This window comes from Somniosus microcephalus, chromosome 9 (genome assembly GCF_052327205.1).
Source record: "Somniosus microcephalus isolate GS21.2 chromosome 9, FLI_Smic_1.0, whole genome shotgun sequence".
Lineage (NCBI taxonomy): Eukaryota > Metazoa > Chordata > Chondrichthyes > Squaliformes > Somniosidae > Somniosus > Somniosus microcephalus.
In genome coordinates this window covers 142,970,340-142,993,052 of record NC_140995.1, presented here as the reverse complement: position 1 = coordinate 142,993,052, position 22,713 = coordinate 142,970,340, and the positions used below count along the sequence as shown (strand labels likewise).

The window sequence follows — 22,713 nt, the reverse complement described above, 5'->3', positions numbered from 1 at the left end:
GTCTGCTGTCAAAATCACAAAGATTGACAGCAGGTCAGTATCCCGCCGTAAACCCGCCTCCTTGTCAGTTTCCCAAGTGTCAGGTTTGTCATCCCTGAACAGACCTGACACCAAGCGGCGGGTCAGCCAATTTAAATAGTTAAAAGCTTATTAAAAGGTGTAATGAAATCTGTTTGTCTTGATCCTGTATTCGTTTTGCACTCATGTATATTACCCTCCCCCACTGTGTATAGTTTCACTTCCTCTTTCCCGACTAACCTGGGAGGTTCCAGGTCTTGGCTCTTGGCTCCGCCCCTGACTTCTCTTACATAAAGATCCCAGGATCTGTATGACTCATTCCTGTGAACCAGTCGGCGTGTTGAGATGTTAGCTCTGATCTTAGTGATTAAAAGCCAACTTGTTTAAGTCTATAACTTCTAGTTTTGTGGTTATTGAAGGCCCATCAAAAGGTAATTAAGAAACATTTTCCAATGTACTTAACATTTTCCCAGGTTTTCAACGAGGTTCCCGGAGAGCGGATATCACGTCAGGTAAGTATATTAAGTATATCGTGTTCTCAATAACTGTAGATTGCTGTGAATAGGTGACAGCTGCAAAAGTGGTATAAAACCTACCATTTCACAGATGTTCACTTCCCAATCTTAGAAGCTGGAGCATTACTGATTTCGAACCCACTTTTGAGCTTTATGCACTTTTGAAGTATTGATGTGTTTGGAGAAATCACTCTATCCACTATCACCTCCTTGGAACAACCTATCTCAACATTGTCAGATTACTTCTGTCATCTCAACCTCACCTGCCATCTATTCCATCAACATCGGTGCCCTTGAATAAATCTCACCTTGATCCTCAGAATCCCAACATGATCAGCCCTAACACCAGCATCACCGGGCACACCAGCAGCACTAACATCCACACCAAGCTTCTCTGCAATCAACTGATACTGCACAGGACACAGGGCATCATCACCCATGCACATTGCTGCCTGTGACACCAGCTATGGCCTCACCATGTCCAGATTTGCTTCACTTAACACTGTACACCCTGGCTGCCACATGATGCACCAGGTTGGCACCACCCCACACCAGCACCATAAAGCATCTCCACAATATCCAAGCCATTCCTTTCACACTCATCACCATTGCCCCCCATGGGGGGTGGGGTGGGGGTACCCTTATGTCTCACCATTCACTGGAACTCACTAAGCCACTATCAAAGGTGCACACAAATCTGTCCAAGAAGGCAAAATGGTGAAAATAAGGAATACAATGCTTGACAACACATTAACAGAAAGTTTGCATGAACATCGGGTAAAACACTTAAGTGCCTACCCTTGTGTGTTGTTAATTGGTATGATTGGACTAGGAAGAGGGTGAGTGTGAGGGGTGGCTAGTGAGATGGGGATGTGATAATGTAGATAGAGAGGGGTGGGTGGAGGTGCAAGGTAAGTTGGTGTGAGTAAGGATGTGCAAGAGTAGGGTAGGGAAGGCAGAGTGATGGGGATGTGTTGAGTGGAACAGGAGGATGAGGTTGAGTGTGGCTTTGCAGTAACGTTTCATGATCTACTGTGATCATTGAAAGGTTTGTGCCACTGCAGCCTGGTCCTCCTGATGACAGCCCTGCTTGTGCCCTCCTGTGCAATGTGCAACCAGGCTGTGTTGGTGTCCTGGGGTGGTTTCTTCCACCCATTGGAAGGGAGGAGAACCTCCCTACGTTCTGTGAATCCTTCCATAGGCATATGGAGGGAGTCATGGGGGAGCCTGGGTGCAGCCGTGCTCTCTGTGCAGTGCTTGTCAGTGTTTGCAGCACCTTAATGCTGTACAACACTGACAGTACATCTGTCAAAATGAATGTGGACATGTGGTCCCTTTAAGGAAACGGGCTGATGACATGTCATCAAATGACGTAATCATACCTGCTTCCTTTTAATTGGCCGGGAACCTCGCAGGCCGGGCTTAACAAGCCCAATCAAAGCAAAATCACTTGGAGGAGGTGGGATGAAGACGGGAGCAGGGTTTGAAGTCACTCCGTACTCCGGCCACACTGGAGTCGCCACGGTTGGCGAAATCGCGGCCCAATGTCTAATCATACGTGGCGTAATCCAGCACTTAACAATAATACCCTTGTGATGCAGACTCGATATTGTGGCCTATAAATTCGGTGACGCCCCGCCAGCACGTTTGCGCCGGAAATTTAGCGCCCGCCGCCGAGCCAGTTGTGCCCGCCCCAAATTCACTTTCAGCGCCCCAAAGCGGAAGCGGGCGCTGGTACAGGGTGTGCCCGCCCCGCTTGGGGCGCTGAAAGTGAATTTCAGCGCTGCCGGTCCCGCTGCGCCACCCGATGCGGAGCGGCAGGCTGCTGTACTGCAGGCCTCCCCCTTCTCTTAAGGGGGAGGTGCCTGCAACGGCCGGAGCCCCGTTGAAAGTGCCGGCAAAAGAGCCCGGCACAACGGCAAAGTGCCGGGCTCCACGGAAACCAGCCGGCAATGCCGCGGGGGGGGGGGTGGAGGAGGCCGGGGAAGGAGGTGCGGGCAGGCGGCCGCCGAAAAAGCGGCCGGCCGCACCTCCGCTTTAAATAGCGCCTCTAAGGCTGCAGCACGGCCAGGTTTTCAAAACGTTGTTAGCGGCCGCCAGGGAAGAGGCGGCCGCTACTGAAGATGGGGATCGGCGTGGTTTCGGGCGGTACCGGGGCGCTGCGCACACCGATGACGTCATCGGTGCCGGCGCAGCGCTACCGGCTTACGCCGATTTAAAGGCCCACCTAATTTCAGCGGCGACGCAACTTCCGGCGCAACCCACTCTTGCGCCCCTAAATGGGCGCAAACCCAAGGGAATTTCTAGGCCTGTATGTTTTACATGTGTACTCCTGATTGCTTCTCTAATCTTTCAATAAGTTGACTAGAAATACTTTACACAAATTATTAAGTTACAGACAAGTGAAGGTAAAGAGTGGTAGTTATAGTCAAAACTCACTAATTTTAATTAACTTCAAACCCCACCTCTTGAATCAGAAAAATAATAAATCATAACTCACTATCCCACAGTGAGGCTTTCTCTTCTTTGTTACTTCTGACCAAAGGAAGTTGCTAGACTGTCCTTCTGACTTTTTCACCATTCATTGATTCAAGATCTGTCAATAAAACTGGATGCCCTCCCACAAGTCTTGATTTTTGGCAAACATCCCATGTTGAGTGCAAGTGTATAGGTCATTGCAGTGGTAATAAGTGTTGGTGTTGGATGTTTGTAGTCAGCCCGAGGCAGTATAACAAAGCAACTGTGCAGGTTCGAGGGGCCGTATGGCCTACTCCTATGCCTATTTCCTATCCCCTGTCATTGTGTAAGCATGTTATCAATACCTGGCTCATTAGCACCTAAACTTCCCTGTCTCAGAGGTTGCAGTATATGGCTGTAAGGAGAATTCTAAACCTGCGCTAACCCACTTTAATTTAAAACACATCATTTAAATGTAACTCAATTCCAAATCCTTTGTGTGGATCCTAAAGCGTGACGCATACCCATCAATAACTGTGACAGAGCTCATTATATACTGCAGGATCTTAGCTCAGAAATTCCACTGACAACAAATTACAGTATTGTTTCTTTTCTGCTTTGCATTGCCAGAAAAATCAAGGTTCCCAAAACATTTGTTATCATAGTCAAACATTATAAACAATGAATTTGTAACCTCAATTTCAGTTTCTCTTCTTTTGGTAGTCTGAAGTCATACGTAGCTGTGGATGCTGGGTTTCGGGGTTGTCTCAGGAGTTTCCAGTTCCAGAGGAGAGACATCAATATACTAGAGGAAGACGAGACATTAGGAATCAGCAGTGGTTGTCCAGAGGAATCGCTTGTAAGTGAATTCTGTATAACTGATGGTCTAAACTTGGGGCAATATTGGATCTGGGTTTCTGAAAGCATATCACAGCTAACATCAAGGCCCCACCAGATAGAAACATAAATGCATCAAAGACGTAAGTTGACTTCCTTATAATTTTCCTTTCTCCAAAGGTGCCAACTAACATTGGAAACTCATCTGAGTTCTGCCAATTGTTGAAATGCTGCTTGTTTCCCTCCTTGTATTTTTTCCCTTGGTATCCATCATCCCCCAGGGTTGACCGAAAACTTACTTCCATGTCTTTGCTAAAGTTAATCTGAATGCAACTACTCGGTGGGTGAGAGTGGCCCCATTGAGATAGCCGTTGATTTTTTTTTCTCCTCCCCTTAAGAGGAAGCTGCATCATGGGACATGGAATTATTCCATATGTAAGCATTAAATTACCAATTTTATTACACTGTTAGTGTTAGCTTTCTCTTCTGGTACTTTTCTATCAACTCACTGAAATTTTACCAAAATTAATGTAAAATATGTCATTGGAACCTGCAAGAGAAAAACTATAGTTGATGGTTAAGGTTATATCATATCAAATATGGTCTGCACGCAAATCAAAGTAAAATGGGCATATTTTTACATCACGAAATAATTAGTGTTCAACACTTAAAGTATTATTATTTATTAACTTTTCACTGAGAGCAACATTGCCCAAGTGTGTCTTGCTCAAGATCCATTCTCAAGAAAGCTCGAACCTGCTGCTCCACAGCGTGATATGCTATGCCCACAAATTTCCACATGCTAAGCTTTTGACATTAAATGTGCCGCCCTGGGCATTTCTGAGAGAAAGGAAACAAAAGTATCGTTTTAAAAAAAGCCTTTCCATTTATTCTGGATGACAGAATTTTTCCACTTCTTAATAAAATTCCTTCCCTTTTACACATGAAGAGAAAGAGGAATGCAACAGTACGGAATCCCACTTCCGGCAATAAACAGTCCAATTAGGCCATGAGTGGAAGTCTTGAGATCAATTTTGCAGCAATTCTGTTGAGGGCCACAGCTGAAGGGTACTATGGCCACAGACCATTACGACAACCACTGCCGAAAGGAAAAGTCATCCCGTAAATGATCAATTGAATAGCTGAAATTGTTGCTTTGCAACAAGTGTTGTTTCTGGACACAGTTGGTTCTTCTAAGTGTATATTTCAATATTCAATTTCTTGTCCACAGATGTCACGGATGGCCTATTTCAATGGTGAAGGTTTCATCTCTTCCAGCGAAAAAATCACACCATTTTCAAACTTTGAAGAAGGCTTCAACTTCAGGACGTTACAATCCAATGGGCTGCTTTTCCATTACAGTGAAGGAGTGAGTACCAGAGATAAATCTTAAAGGACATTTCCTTGGGGGCTCTGCCAGAAATTGCTATAACTCCAGCAGAACTCACTTAAAAATGGCAGGGACCCAGTTGTGTCAGATCTCCTGCATTTCCAGGATTTTTAGGCCTGCCTTATAAGGGGCAGAATCGCTGCCCTTTCCTTATAAGGCAAATGTCATTAGGGGACGGCGCTGAGGGAGTGGGCTCCCTTCACCAAAATGTCCCGCTTTCACAACTCATTTGACAGCTGGCATAGTACTGAAGGCCAATACACCAAGCAAGGTGAGGCATATTGGCCTCCAGATGGACATAAGTGGGCCCCACCATGTGTTTGGATGTGTGTGCGTGTGTGTGTGTATGTGTGTGTGTTTGACAGAGAGAGGGTGAGATGGCAAGGCAAGTGGCCTGGATTCGAATGGGCATTTTTTTTTTTGTTGACTTTTTGATCAGCCCCCGTATACAGGAGGCCAAAGGGGACATGGTTGGGGGTCTGGGGCCAGTAGGGGGCCTGGGATCCAGCCTCCTCCTAATGGTGGGCTGGGCAGGTGCTGGGTTTTCCTGCCTGCCACATGCAAATTAGATACCTGCAGACCCAATAGATGTGATCCTGCCAAAAACACTGAAATCATTGTCCATGGATTTTCCTGTCTAGTATATTTGCAGTAATATGAAACTTTACTATTCTGCTTCAAATGTCAACAAATAAGAAAGACTTGTCTCCTGCACTAACTGTTAACAAAGCTACCCCTTAAGATATCATTGTTAATTCTTATGTGACTATTTGTTACAATGTCTGCTGACTAGCTCATTGCTGCTGGCTTCAGATTGACTGGTGTCTTAGTGCAGTGCAGCCAAGATATAACTCCAAATTCCTTGAAGATAGACAGAAAAAATTGATAGTTCTCAGGACGACACTTAAGTGGTTAGACATTCACAGGATTCAAAATGCCATTGACGCACACAAATACAGCTGTCAAACAAGCATTCTCTGTATAAAGTCCCACAGATTAGTTGTAATGGAATAGAATGGCTCAACTCTTTCCTCATTGATCTATTACAAATACTTTGAATGATTTGTGAGACAAGCCAAGGACAATGGCAGCAATTAACTCATGCATATCAAGGCCTTCCTGAATTATGCACCACCTCTATCTTGTTCCAATATGTGTGTGTTAGCAGAACTGAGCCAGTTCTGTAACTGAACTTGGATCCTAATCACATGCATATTATGACTAGCAAGAAAAAAAATCAATAATTAATCCATCAGCAACAAAGTGCTTCATTTTTGTCACAACAAACTTATAGAATTCTTTGAAGGAGCAACAGAGAAGATAGATAAAGGGAATGCAGTGTGTGTGATTCATATGTATTTTAAAACATAAGTATTTGATTAGGTACCACATAAAATTATGGCAAAGATAAGGGCACAGAGATTTATGGGGAACATGGCCACATGGTAGCGAGGTGGTTAGAATCCAGAAAGTAAAGGGAAGTTTCTCAGATTGGAATGATGTGGTGAGTGGTGTTGCATAGTGGTTAATGTTAAGACCATACTTATTTACTAAATACATAAATGATTCAGTTGTGTAGGTATACTGGGATTGGTTCCCTAATAAACCTTGTAAGGGATATTAATCAAAGGGTATCAGGTGTATCTTTACCCCTTCCACCTCAACTCTTCATCAAAGATTGTCTGGAATATTGGTTTCCCTCATCTCGGGTACCAGGTGCCTGAATTTGGCTGGATTGAACTGTCTTTCATCAACTGGTTTGATTATATTAACATTTACACTACCAACCCCTTATTGGGATACATATTAGCTGCAGTATGAATGAGTTAACCGCTTTGCCAAAGTCATCAAAGAGGAATTCAGACCATAAAATCATGAACTAACATTTCTTTATTAACACCGTTAGAATAATACAATTAGTAGCATATCAATGTTAAACTGTAAATACATTCAAAATACTGAAGTAGATATTATTAACTGACAGAATTAACATATGATGTTACAATGTCAGTTCAAGTATATCGCAGTGACTCAGCATCACTGAGTTCTACTTAATTTAAATTAAAAATATGCTCAATTAACTGACAAAATTAACATTTGAAGTTACAAAGGTAATTCCAGTGTATCATATAATGCAAGCCCGTAGTGAGAGGATACAACTTTAAGATAATTACAGTAAGAATTAAGGGGAAGGTTTTAACCCAGGTCCCAAAAGTGAAAGGACAGTATGGTTATACACTGTGCCACTGACTCCTCCCCTAAAATCTTTAAAGTATTTTTCATAACCATATAATGTAAACTGTCTCTGATAGTTTGCCTGAGTTATATACCCTTATGAAGTCAATGTCACAGGCGGTAGAATACCACCAATGCCTCCCAATGGTTACACTTGTAAATCTTCTCTTGTCAGCCTGATATCTTCTCCCTCTCACTGGACAATGGAACAGTCATTTTCAAAATGAAAGAAACAACAATACAATCAACAAAGAAGCAATATAATGATGGACTGAATCATTTTATTAGAGCAACTGTCACCCCATCAAGGTAAACATCTTCCGCTTTAATGTATATTTTGATATTGAACTATGGATTAGTTCTATCTCAATGTTGCGAACAACAAAACTTGATTGCCATTTCAAAATGTGTAACAAGTTGGGTTAGGGCTAGTCTGGGAAGCTTGCTGGTCTGGATGAAGTTGTAAAGCATTGTCTCATGAACAAACAGTTCTGTTATAGTTGTTTGTGACTCTTACATCTATGATTTCATAAAGGGAAGAAAAGAGAGCCAAATAGTTAAAACCTTACATTTTGACCATTCCTATTTTATGAACTCTGTAGAATTTTAACTTTAACTTGTATCCCCCTAACAGCTCACCTAATTTCATCCATGGAAATTAAGGCTGTCGGCTGTTAATAATCAGAAGCACATGGCAGTCCCAAGCCTCAGTAATGAAACATTTGTTCTGGTGTGATTTTAGCCGACAAATGCTCAAATTAATATAAAGTGTAAGCAAGGACATCCCCACTGGCACAATTGATAAACACACCCTACAACGAAGCCATGGGGGTACTTTTCTCCGTGACATTGTCCAAAATTGAGTAGGATCATGGTGGAAAAATGGGGCGGTGAGGCCTGTCGCCAATTCTTCACCCCGACTGGGATTTCCCTACCCTCTAATGGGATGTCCGTTGCCTGCTTCTTCCCAGCCTTCCACATGTAAATGGTACAGAGGGGCAGGAACCGGATCCTGAAGAAGTGGTCTTCTTTTCATTTGTTCCCGCCAGTTCCCAGGGCCACCATGATGAAAGTGGTGGTGAGCCCTGGAAAGTGGTGGCAACTGCTCTGAGGTGACCTATCGAGGGAGAGAGCCATGTAGCGGCCTTCTCTCCATTCATTTCGCCCCTCAATGACTTACCTGTTGAAGGCCCTGGTTTCTGCCAAGTCCTTCATTGGGTCTTGTTTTCGAATCTTCATTTAGCGGCACTCCCGCTGCAGCACTGCTAGGATTCTCCACCTTTGCACTGCCAGGCTCCCTCTTGACAGCAGGGATTCATCCTGGATGTGTGGGTGGATATCTTGCCCCACTAGAGTGCATCCATGAAGAGGAGAATTCCCCTCTAGAGCCCAGAAGGTCCCCCACAATCAAATAGCTTGCCAAAATTCATTGTTTGGTCTTGCACATGTGGGGGAAAAAGGGCTCGATCCCTGCATCTGCATTCAATGGCCCGAGACGCACCCGATATTGGACCTTGGGCCTCATTAATATCGTTATTATCAAGCCGGTGAAGTGGAATCGAAGATCGGGCCATGGCAAAGCCAGCCGCAGCCCTCGGGTAAGTGTTTAAAGGGTAAGGAGAAGGAGGACAAGCGATTGGATTGGGAGGGTAGATGTGATTGGGAAGGAGGGTAGTATTCAGTGGTGATTGGGGAGGGTAGAGTCAGGTATTGTGGGGGGGGGACAGGTAGTGGTCGGGATCGGGCAATTGAAAGTGGTTGACAGCGACTCCCCTGCTCCTGGCTCCACCTTCAGGTAAGTATATTTTAAAATGTTACCTTTTTGTTTGCAGCTTGTAGCGGTCACTTTAAGGACCGCCTGTTAGGCCACCTGTGGGCCTAGAAACATCGTAACCGGGCACTAGGGAAAACTAATATTTAAACAGGTGTTAGGCCCCTTATATGCTTATGCCGATACCAATATGGTGGATGGCACACTTCTGACTAGTGATGCGCATGCACTTCCTGCCCGCAATATTGGAGGCTTAGGAGGCACTGTGTGGCCAAATATCTAGGCCCAGGTTTTTCAAGTTATTTTCAGGAGCAGTTTTTGCGTTTTGATTATTTCATGAATGCTGTATATTGGTACAATATTTGAGGGATGTACTAATATATCACATAGTACTGAAACTCTAATTATTGAATTAATCAAATTCTAATAATTGTCATGTAATGTTAATTTCCTTCTGACATGAAGTTGAGCTTTCACAGCCAGCAAGATTAGATAAGACTGTGGATTGAGTAAAATGTTGTACCTGAAACATAGCTAATTAAGTAGATAAGTAAATAGAATTGTGCAATATATGGTGCATCTGGAAAACTTGGTAATTAAGCGATAACTTTGATTTGCTAGGATTGTGAGTCTATAAATAGCTCCTGCGCTAATTAAATGTCAAGGCTACAGGCCCTGCTGTTTAATCAGCTGTTGTCAACCTTGGCTCAGTGGTAGCAATCTTTCCTCTGAGTCAGAAGGTCGTGGGTTCAAGTCCCACTCCAAGGTTTTGAGCACTTAATCTTGGAGGGAGTACTGCACTGTTATAGGAGCCATATTTTGGATGAGACACTAAGCCCTCTCAGGTGGACGTGTGACTGTGACCGAGAGGGATGCACAGCTAGTATAACTCCTGTCTGCCAGCTGTACAAGGCACACCACATATATTGAGAACAGTAGCTGCAGTGTAATTGCTGCTGCATTCTACTTCTAACATGTGCTATACCTATATTTGGCATGCTTTATGCTAATGCTGAGTGCAAAAAGTTCAAATTGAAAAGGGTTCCATTCCCCAGCACTGATATTCACATTGATGAGCAAAATAATTCACCAAAAATGTTAATAAATAAAATTGTTCTGCAAACACATAGAAACAATGCTATTTTTATCTCACTTCAAGGCACCAATTCTTGTTATTAATCACTATAATAATGGTCAGAATTTATTGGTCACTGGCGAAGGAAAGGCGCTCGCCATTCACTAAGCTGACAGCTGCCCACAGACTTTTTTGTGGGCTTTTGAGCAGCGGCTTTCTGTCATCGGGCATCTGATCCAACGCGATGCTCTCTACAGTGGATCTGTGGCGTGTGTGAGCAAGACAAGCAACAGCGGGTCTCTTTAACCAATCAGATTGAAGAATCCTCACTAAGACATGCAAGGGGCGATTTTGCCAGCCCTGGGGAGGTGGATATGGAGGTGGGACTGCCGGGAAAATGGCAGAATTTGGGGGCAGGTGCCCAACCCACCCCAACCCACCTCCATACCATCTTGCCAGGAGGCGGGTAGCCGTCCCACACCGGGTCCCATCTCCTTGGAGGCGGGAAGGGATTAAAGCCTATTAACTGCCTGTTAACAGGCAGAAAATAGGATTATCCCCTTTTTGCCCTCACAAGTGTGGGCTTCCCGAAAGCTCCAAAAGCCGCCAGCTCAGCGAGGCAAGTACTGGGTCTGCGGGGGTCAGGGGGGTGCAGAAGTGTCGTGTGAAGGTAAGTGATGGGTGCAAGAGTGTAGAGGTGAGTATCTGAGGTAAGTGCAAAGTGTTAGTAAAAATGTACTTACCTTTGTTTCTCCCTGCAGGCTTCAGTCTATGCGGCGAGTCTCACACCTCCGTGTTGCAGATAAGAGATGGCCGTTGCATTCTCAGATGCAAAAACATTTCATTTCTGTAAAAGAAAGAAGTTTGATGAGATCTTGAATTCAAGACCTCATCAAACTGCAGAGAATGTCACTGTTTGACAGCTTCACAGAGCTGTCAAACGATAACAATTCATCTGTCAAAAATTTTTGACAGGTGAAACGTCATGTGTTGACGTTCTCTGCAACCAGCTTTCCCTTAATTGGCCTGCTAAGCCTGCTGGGAAAATAGCATGGGTTGGCCACAAATCGACCCACCAAGCAGCAGTCCCGCCTCCAACACGCCCCAATTAACAAAATTGCCCCCGCAGAGTCTAAACCAAGAAGTATAAATGAGGAAGTATAAATTAGATTTAAATCATGTACGGAAAGCAAAATAGAGAGGGAAAGAAAAATGGGATTAAGAGAGATAAGAGGCAAAGAAAATTTAAAAAAATTATTTAATTTTTTTTAAATCGGCAACAATAATTACATTCTGAAGGAATGAAATTCCACACTTGTAAAATTAAATTTTCAGTGGCAGAGCAGTTGTGTGACAGTAATTATGAATTATCATGACGTTAAAAATTCACTTACACCTGAATGGGCCAGCCCAAACTTTTTCTGCCATGTTTAGTGGGTAACTAGTGGGCAAGTACAGTAACTTCACGTCCTTATATGGATTTCAATGTCGAGCCTATTGGCAAGATACTGTTATAGCACAGCCTGTGGAGTAGTAGGATAACTCTGACAGCAACTTCTGGATTTCTGTATTTAACTGCGCATGTGCGGTCACTGGAAGTTGCTGTCCAATTTACTCCATAATAAGTGAGCGCTGTTAGCCTCACCATTATTCTCAATGCAAAATCTGAGCCAATATTTGTTCCTAGGATGTATAGTAGCGTAATCCATGGTACACTATATCATTGACCAATCCTGAGTAGATATTAATTCACATTATCTACAAAAGACATGATGGCCTAGACGTAGTAGTGCATTGATATGTCCAACTTTGGTGACCTATTGGAGGGATGCTCTCCTTGCTGGTTTCATGGTGGGTGTGACAGTGTTCTCTGCTCTTGGTACTCAGGTCGGTGTTAGTATGTATGTATGTGCTCCAGGGAAGCTATCCCTTCTCTTCCTGTGAAGCTCAACTATTGCACACAACTTGCTGCAACCACCCTGATGTATTCTTAAGGTACATTAATGAGCTGTTCCCTCTTAAAAGGGTCTTGTTGCACTTTTTGTAAGCTGCTTTGTGTTTCCCATGATCCATTGATTTTCTGCCCCTACAAAAACTGCATACCCTTTGGAACACACTCAATCCATAGTTGCCGATGCGGACTATACTTTCTTCTTTCCAGCCCACTCCAAAAGATAGTATTATCAACACAACACATTTGAGATGGTCTCAGATTTCAAATTAATTAACTAGATAAAGTTACATAAATTAAGCAAGAATGTTACGTTCAGAACAGCACAAGCAATGAGAAAAGACCCGCGGGCTGAAAATCCACAGGCATTTGATCCCGGCTCTGGTTCAACATATTCCTGGAGGTCGTTGCGTGACCTCCGACCACCTTACCCAGTCAAAGAGCCTTTTTTTTCCCATCGCCAATATTTTTAGAACTAATAAACAAAATTATTCAGAGAAAATGAACATAACATTTTTTTTATGCTGCTCTAATTTTTCTCCTGGGCTGCTTGTAGCAGTGCCCAGAAGATTAATCTTTAATTCATGGAAACTCCAGGTCCATCATGGAAGGCTAGCAGCCCTACAGCCGACATAAGTGCTGGGCACATCAAGTCGGGAAGCTCCCCTAGTGATCTCACTAGACTTTCCAGGGTCAGGGAGGTTCCCTCATTTAAATAATCTAGGTGGGTGCCATCCCACTCGGAGCACATCCTGGACACTCACCAGACCAGGGAGACCACAACATTCACTGGAGACTGCTGGACCTTTATAAGGGCTTCGAGAAAAGTTTACCAATCTTAAAACTGTGTCGGGGTGGGGTCATTATTCATTTGCAGCCATGCAATGACTGGTATGGCTCCTTCTATTGGGCCTCTCGGCTGCTGCTGTTCTGCCAGGCTGGGGTCAAGGAAATTCCTGCCCTTGGGGTCCCTTCCCCCACCAACACCCCCTCTGACAGAGGTGAACTTGTTTGGTGTGAGCAGAGGTTCCACCCCAAACAAGGCCCTGTAGAGACTGGTGGGAAAAGCTGAGACCCTTCATATCTGGATCTGGAGCCATCTGGATAGAGGCATGCAGCGATAATTACTCACACTTTCAGCTAGGATGGTGAGTCATCTTCTTCTTCTTTCATATGGTAGTAGTAAAGCAAATCAAATGTCAATATCTAAGTCAGATATCCAGGCCAGAGCTTCCACTGTAACTGCATGGATATCTTGTAGGCTGGCTGCGAATTTCCTCCGAGGGCAGTGCTCAATGAGGTGCTCCAGGGTCTGATTAGGAGCTCCACAGTCACATGATAGTCAAAGGAGACACAGAGAATAATGACAGAAAATAAATGAAGTACATTTTTAAAAGCCTTTGACTTCAGCTTTCTAAATATTTATATTTCTAACCTTGCATTATGTTGAATTTTAGAAATACTCTTAAGATTTGTCCCCAGTTGGTGGTAATGATGATAAATATGTTTAAAGTTAGTTCTGACGAAGGGTCATCGACCTGAAACGTTAACACTGTTTCTCTCTCTACAGATGCTGCCTGACCTGCTGAGTATTTCCAGCATTTTCTGGGTTTTTTTATACTTAATCAGTTGGTTTTGATTATAGCAACATAGTTGTTTATGGTTATATCACTCAACGTGCGCAAACTATAGAATAATTGGCAATCAAGACTCTACTTTTAAGGGATGATTTCTACAGTTTTTAACTTGAGAAATGTGTTCTTAAGTGTCTGGTCTCACATGACTTGAGTTCTTGTACAGGAAACTTTGTGCTATCCGGAGGTGAGCTATCCAACAATCTGGAGCCACCGGCAAAAATCAGCAGCCGTTTTTTATTCTTTTTGTTTGTTTTTTTTGCTTTGTTTGAACAGTCAAGCTGTGCAAGGTCTGTAGCTATAGCAACAACTTCATATACAGAGCTTGCAGGCCACACCCGAGTGTTTAGAAGCTGTTGCTAAGCAACAGTGTTTGTTGTCAAATACGGAGATAAGAATCTCCGTATCTCTCAACATTAACTCTGGAGAGTACGGCAGTTTTGAGGCAATGGCAGCAGCTCGGTCCCGTGGGTGCCGGATAGCACAAAGTTTCCTGTATTATGATTTTGGGTATGGTTACATCATGTAACATCATCACTGACCTTCAGGTGCCCATTGTGAATTTGTTACTAAATCAAAAGCACAAATGACAACAGTTCAATGCATGAGTGACCAAAGAAATAGAGAAAAAACCTTTCAGTCTGTGATTAAGTAACTTTTTGTGTGTTTGCCCCAACCTCCCACTTTTTTTATTAAGTTACATTCCTCTGAAGATTATATTTAAGATTTATTTTCATAATGCAGTGCATCAACTGAGTGGCCCTGAATTCTAGTCCAGCGCTGAATCCTCACTAATATATAAAATAACTTTGTGACGTGTAATTTTTTTTTCTATTTTTCTTCAGTTGTCAGTTAATAGTGGATGATAAGGACAAAACGACAGACGAGTGTTCCTCAGAAGAAACAGTTCAACCCAAAGGAAAATTCTACTTTGGAGGTTCACCATATGACCAATACGTCAACTTCACAGGCTGCATCAGCAATGCTTATCTCAGCAGGTAGGGGCTTCTCCATTTAACCTGCATGTGTGTGGGTAACGGAATGGAAAGCATATGAAAGTTTCTTTAGTGCAACTAGCATTGCTCATGATCATGTTACATTGTTATAAAAGGGATTTGGAAGAAAAGTTTATAAGAGACCTGCTCAGAAACAGAAAAGTGTTTAAAGATTAGATCCTGGAAAATAAATGGTGTTTTCCTACCCACCGGTAAATAAATGAATATATTCCCTTCAGATATCAGTTACATAAATAAAATACAAAATATGTGCATATGTCATGGGAGAGACAGCACTCCCACTTTGCACTATGAAATTGGCATTTGGCCTTTAACACAAGTGATCTGAGTTGTCTTCTGTAGCTTATTTTTTTAAATAAAATATCTCCCTCGCTCAAAATCAGGCAGAAGAGTTAATTGGGATGATTATTCAGCCACAATGGTGGTCTCATTGAGGTTAGCCCATCATTGCCAGCTGAAGTGGCCAGACTCTTCATAAAATAGATATTTTCTTAAACAAAAAGATACAGATGTTAAAACATAAACATTTACATTTATTTGGCCTGTATTCCATAATTTAATGAAGCCAGTTTTTCTAAGCAAAGCTTTAAACATTACTGGCCCAGATTTTGCTATCAAAATAATGGTGAGGCTAACGGCGCTCTCCATTATTTATGCGCAAATGGTACAGTAATTACACGCAAGGAGCAGATGCACAGTTCAACTCAAATATCCAAAAGTTGCTGTCCGAGTTGCGTGCTCCGCCATTAACTTCATGAAAACAGCATCTTGCTGTCTGCCTTGCCATTGAAGCGCATTGAATGGTGTGAAGTTGCTGCATTTGCATATTAGATATGCACTAAACTCACCACAGAAAGTTAAATCTTGTCCATCCAGTCTAGGTACTCTTTTAACGATGTGATAAGTGTTAATTACTGGACTAAAAAATATAAAACTGAAGGAAAAAAAATGAAACAATTTTGCATTGTCCCATCTTTACCAAATATCTCTGGTACGGTACTTAGTGTTACTAAAAGGTTCTGCTTAAGCAAATATGTTAAAATTCAAGACTTTTATTTAGAACTACCCTCCCAGGTTGAATAATGGCACACTCATTCCAGAATGTGCCACAGCGCTACATTTCCTGAAGAAACAACCCATTAAATACAACTTCCATCAATTTCCTGTGCAAGTTTACCTCAGATAAAATTTGAAAGTTCATGTGTCATGCTATTTTGATGTTTTTACAGAAAAAACAAATTGAAATTACTTTAACTGCTTCTAATCATAGCTACCCTAAGGGGTTTCACCTGTAGCCCCTCTATCAATGTATAGCTGAGGAGGAGGGACAAATCATTAATAACATTATGGGAGTTGTGGTCATAAGTGCTCTAATCTGCTGCCTTATTCAAATTCATCAGCTAAAAGTGAAGCTCAGCAACTCAAGTTCTAGACTTTTTGGAGAGGCATAGGCTTCTGATGAAAATTGGTGCTGGAAACATCTTAAAACAGAGAGTGTGGGTAATTTTGACTTTGTTCGATAGTCTCAAACGGGTGATAGCGAATCGGCAGCCTGTATACATCGCTCCCCATTTTTATTTCCATTAGCTCCTGTTTTTCACAGAAAAACAGACTGAATAACAAAATATGATTCTAAAAAATACTGGTAATCTTAGAATCCCATGTAATAAAAACAGAATTTAACTTATTCAGTCACTTTAAAGCATTGGCCTTAGTCATAGGCATATGTTCATGACTGCTTTTAAGCTGTTGGCTCTTTTGGGACTGTCAGCTCTTTTGAAGCTACTTGCCAACTTTTGCAAGTTTTCTAGGTTAATATGTGAGTGTGTGTGTTGTCAGTTTCATCCCTAGCACGAGGAAGCTCAAGGCATTTGTGGAGCCCTGCCACATGAAATCTTGGCTGCTGTGTTAAAACTATCCTTGTGTGTTGTCTTGGAGGTTTTAACATCTGTCAGTACCACATCAGTTGAAAGAGCCTGGAACTAAAACATGGGGCTCGATTTTGCCAGTTTGGGCGGACTGGGGCATGTCAGGTGGCATTTGTGTCAGGACCCCGACTCCGAAGTGAAGAGGGGAAAAAGTGCGATTTTCCCCGAATTGGGCAATTGATTTCCAGATTTCCATATTGGGCAGAAACAACAAAAACCCAAAGCAAACTCAATTGCTACTTGGCCCTAAACAGACAATACAACATAGCTGATTACCTGACCATGGTAAAGGATAACAAACTGAGAAGAACCTTGACAAGGTACAGACTTAGCGAACATAGCCTAGCGATCGAAAAAGGCAGACACAGGCAGACCAGGCTGCCAAGAGAAGACAGGATATGCTCTCACTGCAGTCAGGGAGTAGTTGAGACAGAGATGCACTTCCTCACAGCCTGTGGAAAATATCAGGGCATCAGAGAGAATTTCTATCAAAAATTCTCACAAATATGCCCTGAATTCAGAAATCTGACTGACAACCAAAAACTCCCATTCCTACTGGGGGAGGAGAGAAGCTGTGTAACACTGGCGGCACACTATGTTACAGCTTGCCATGAACAGAGGGACAACCAGTAAACTAAGACAAGAGTATATATAAACAAGGCGAAAATATATTTATAAACTCAGGGATATACCTGTTTATACACTGTATGAATGGAACCGCGTTTATGTGTTCAACCATAAATGTATTTTGATGCTTTGGCAACATAAGATGTACCTTATCATGCCAATAAAGCGATTTGTATTGTATTGTATTGTATTGTGTGGAAACCCCTGGCCCAATGAGTCTTTTCATCCAGAAAGTCGCCTCCGATGATGTCATCAAAGCTGCTGGATTTAAGGCCTGCAAGCAGCCTTGTTTCTTCTGGAGACTGCAAACCTTATGGCCATTGTAGTAAGCACTTCATTGATTCACTATGTCCACCAGTAGGCCAAAGTGTGCTCCACGCTTCAATGAGCCCTCCCTCCAAGCACTGGTGGAGGGAGCAAGATCCAATAAGGAGGTGCTCCTCCCTTCCTCAGGGAGGAAAAAAGCCACCCCAGCAGACTAAAGCTGTGTGGCTACAAGTGGCCCAGGAGGTCAACTCCATCTCAATGAGCCGCAGAACCTGGCTGCAATGCAGGAAGATGTTTCATGACCTTCTCCACGCAGAAAAAGTGAGTATGACTTTCCCGTCACCCTCAATCTGATCGCCTCTCCTCACCAGCACTCTACTTTGCCAACCTCTTCCTCCACATCCCACTTGACACATACATCCCTGCACCCTTACCCATTCCCTCTCTCTCTCTGGTTACATTCACTTAACTATTCGACCACATAGCCCTCACACTCCCTATCACTGTGACGCAACAACAACACACAGGGAGGGCACTTTGTCTCCTTCTAAGCATCTATGCTATGGATTCTCTACATTCACTCCTTCATTCTCATTCAAGCTCCACTTGTGTCCCTCATTGCAGGAAAAGAGAGCCCACAATGAGAGGGAAAGAGCGAGGACAGGAGGAGGGCCACCCTCAGTCACCCAGATCACCGCCTGTGAGGAGGCAGCCTTAGAAATCACTGAGATCAAGGATGATTCCCAAGTGGTGGACGGACAGACAGGTGCATCACAGCAAGCTGGTGACAGAATAGTTTGGCATCTCTCTCATTGACATTGCATGAGTCACTGATAATGATTCTGATGCTGTAACAGATTGACATGATCATCTGCACTATTCAATGTACATGTAACCTTGACCTCACATCTCTAACTCTTTCCTTTACTCCCCCACAGGACCATCAAAAGCCCCCATCCCCACTGTCCAGGAGGAACAGCCTGAGCCTCCAGACTCCTCGGAGGAAGCTGCAACCTCTGAGGGTGCAGCGTCGGCAGAATTCAGCGCACCCAGCACCAGCGCAGACACTCGTACATCGGTGGGAACTTCGCGAGATCCATCTGCCTGTCGACCCTGTGCCTCCGGGTCCATCCAGAAGGAAAGCGGTGCTGGAACTCCAGGAACAGGTGCAGGAGTCTCTGGCAGGTTTTGGCTCCAGGGTCGCTGTGAGTGTGGAGCGAATGGAGGTGTCCATCGCGAACATGAGCAGAGCCTTTGTGGAGGCATTGGCGCATGAACGCATCACCGCGGAAAGGATAGCAACATCTGTGGAAAGGATGGCTACCTCCGTGGTAAGGCTGGCTACCGTAGAGGAGAGGATGTCTACGGTAGAGGAGAGGATGGCTATGGCCATGGAGGAGCTTAGTCGCCAGGGTCTTGAAAAGCTGGTCATTGTTCAGAATAGAATGACATCTCTTGAGGAGCGATGGTCAGCTATTGAGCATACAAACCAGACCTTCATGGAAGGCCTCTGGAGTAGGACTTTGTGATGTATTGTGTGTTCTCCTCCCACCTGTGGTGGCGCTGTCACAGCAGATAAATGGTTGGGTGTTCTCTTGGTTAAGTTTAGCTCTCTTTGTTCGGAACTATCCAGAACTTCCTTTTCTTCCAATAAAGCACTTCATGTTTGAATCTCTGGGTTCTGAGTCCTAAATTGTGTCTAGGTAGAAAGGTACCGACACAACAAGTGGCGACGAGGATTGGATGAATCTGCGTTGTGGGAACTTTCTTGTTTTCGACTACAAAACACTCGGAACAGAGATTGCAGCATCACATTACCGTTACGGCAGTGAGTAAACAGAAATTTTAATTTGAAACGTGAGATGGCTACTATATTAGGAAACATCAGTGATTTTGATGAAAATGTGGAGCAATGGAGCGCATATACGGAACATTTTGACTATTTTGTATTGGCGAATGCGGTGGCAAATGAGTGTAATCGGGCAAAAGACATTCAATTTACTTCTCAGCCTCGTGCAGCCAGATAAGCCAGGAACTAAAACATATAAGCAACTAGTGGAAATTCTTGGAGCACATTTTTCACCAAAATCTCTGGTTATTGCTGAGAGATTTAGATTTCATAAACAGAATCAAGAGGAGGGGGAATCAGTGACGATGTTTATTGCTGCTTTAAAAAGGTTGTCAGAACACTGCGAGTTCAAGGAGGTGCTGAAGGACACCATTAGAGACAGACTCGTGTGTGGTCTGCAAAATGCAGCCACACAGAAGCGCCTTCTTACTGAGGACAACCTCACTCTTGAAAAGGCCATTGAAGTTAGTGTCTCCATGGAGATGGTGGAAAAGGAGGCTCACCAGTTGAGTTCAACAGGGAGAGTTCACAAGGTGTCGTCTGAGCCTAAAGGTGCATGGAACGGCACATGTTACCGTTGTGGGAAAATGGGCCATCACGCTAATGACTGCTGGTGTACGGAGCTGGAATGCCAAAATTGTGGCAAAAAGGGTCACATTGAACGCGCCTGTAGAGGTAAAAAAAGAACAGACAGAGCTGGGAAGCATGGAAGCAAAATGTCTGTATTTGGACAAGAGAGGAAAAAGAGTGTTCTTTCAGTGCAGTATGATGGAACAAGCAAAACAGAGGGGAGCGACACCTCTGAGGAGGAAGAGGTGCACATACTGACAGTTGCAGATGGTTCAAATGGCTACTGGGTATCACCACTGGTGGAGGGACAATCAGTGCGGATGGAAGTGGACACAGGCGCGGCTGTGTCTCTTGTTTCAGACACTGTCTACAACAAAATGCTAAAGCATCTTACCCTTCAGCCAACAAACATTGTGCTAAAGACGTATACCGGCGAACCTGTAGCCATGAGAGGCGCCATTGAGGTGACAGTTAAATTGAACGGACAGACTGTGAAACTGCCACTATATGTGGTAAAGGGAAATTACCCATCGCTACTGGGACGTGCGTGGCTAGAGAAAATCACGCTGGACTGGCCTGCAGTCCGCATGATGTCAAAAGGGGAGTCAGGTCTGACTGCAGTGTTAAACAAACATGCAGAACTCTTCAATGGGGAACTTGGGAGCATGAGAAAGATCAGCGTGAGACTGGACATTAAACCTGACAGCAAGCCGAAGTTTCACAAAGCCCAACCTGTACCCTTATGCAATTAGGCCAAAAGTTGAGGCTAACTTGGAGGCCTTAGTCGAGAATGGAGTCCTGGAGCCTGTGAGTGTGAGCAAATGGGCCACACCCATTGTTCCTGTCCTGAAAAAGGATGGATCTGTTCGAATCTGCGGGGATTTTAAAGTGACTATTAACCCGGTGCTGTCTGCAGAACAGTATCCTCTTCCCCTCATTGATGATCTCTTTACGGGCCTGGCCGGAGGGCAAAAGTTCAGCAAAATAGACTTATGCCAGGCTTATCGACAAATGCATGTCGATGACAAATCAAAGGAGCTGCTGACAATTGTGACACACAGGTACTGCCGCCTTCCATTTGGAATTACGTCGGCCCCTGCTCTATTCCATAAGGCAATGGATCAGATTTTGAGTGGACTGCCAGGAGTCCAGTGCTACCTGGACAACATCCTTGTCACTGGGACAAATGAGGAGGATCATCTTCTGAACTTGGATGCGACACTACAACGACTGAAAGAGTACGGACTCAGAGTTCGTAAGGACAAATGTGAATTCTTTCAGTCTTCAGTTGAGTACCTGGGGCATGTGATTGACGCTACTGGCCTGCATAAGGCGCCGTCAAAGGTCAAGGCGATCGTGGAGGCCCCAGCACCCCAGAATGTGAGCCAGTTACGTTCATTTCTGGGGCTACTTAACTATTATGGGAAGTTTATTCCAGACTTGGCAACATTGCTGAAGCCGTTACATCAGTTGCTATGTCAAGGCAAAACATGGAAATGGACTGAACTGTGCAACGAAGCTTTCACCCAAGCAAAGAAAGCATTGCTGAAATCGGAGGTCCTGACACACTTCGACCCAAAGCTACCCGTGCAGCTAGCATGTGATGCGTCACCATATGGTGTGGGAGCAGTCATATCCCACATCATGCCTTCTGGTGAAGAGAAACCTATCGCCTTCGCATCACGCACCTTGAACAAGGCCGAGAGTAACTATGCACAGATTGAGCGCGAGGCCTTGGGAATCATTTTTGGAATTCGAAAATTTCATCAGTACCTGTTTGGGAGAATGTTCACACTCCTGACGGACCACCGTCCATTGACTTCAATCTTCGGGCCCCACACCGGAATTCCATCTCTTGCTGCAAGCAGGATGCAAAGGTGGGCTTTACTATAGTCAGGACACACATACGACATCAAATATCGCAAATCAGACTTGCACGGCAACGCAGACGGTCTCTCGAGGCTACCCTTGCCTGTTACTCCCCCAGAGCCTCGTCAGATAGACATCTTCTACTTTAGACAAGTGGAGGGAGCACCTGTCACGGCAGTTCAGGTGCGAAGGTACACCCGCAACGATCCAGTCCTGTCTGAGGTAATGGACAATGTCATTCGAGGGAGAGCTATAGGAGATTCTCCTAGTTTGAAACCTTACGTTTCAAAAAGAAATGAGCTCTCCGTCCAGGCAGAATGTCTTCTTTGGGGACGCCGTGTCATCATTCCGCCACCTCTGAGGGAACCTATACTGCAACAACTTCATACAGGCCACAGTGGGATGGTTCGGATGAAGGAAATGGCAAGAAGCTACTTCTGGTGGCCAGGTCTCGATGGGAATATTGAGGAGAAAGCCAAAACATGTTCCCCATGTCAAAGGGTCCGGAATGTTCCACAGCTGGCAACCCTACACCCCTGGGATTGGCCTGCAGAAGTGTGGCAGCGAGTACATGTGGACTTTGCCGGTCCTTTCGAAGAGAAGATGTTTATGGTGGTTGTGGACGCTCGTAGCAAGTGGCCGGAGGTCGCTGTGATGAGGTCTACCCTGGCAGAGAAAACAATTGAGAAACTTGGTGAGATGTT

General features: G+C 44.1%; 1 protein-coding gene across 2 annotated transcripts in view; it reads left to right on the top strand.

Annotated features, from left to right (window-relative positions):
* The window catches only part of lama4 (laminin, alpha 4), a 223,205-nt gene that overhangs the window by 157,315 nt on the left and 43,177 nt on the right, over positions 1–22,713 (top strand). For both annotated transcript variants that reach the window (XM_085997349.1, XM_085997347.1), the window contains exons 28-31: positions 3,714–3,849; positions 5,059–5,196; positions 7,628–7,761; positions 14,729–14,881. In XM_085997349.1, the coding sequence (XP_085853475.1) occupies positions 3,714–3,849; positions 5,059–5,196; positions 7,628–7,761; positions 14,729–14,881 (561 nt within the window). The remainder of the gene's footprint in view (positions 1–3,713; positions 3,850–5,058; positions 5,197–7,627; positions 7,762–14,728; positions 14,882–22,713) is intronic.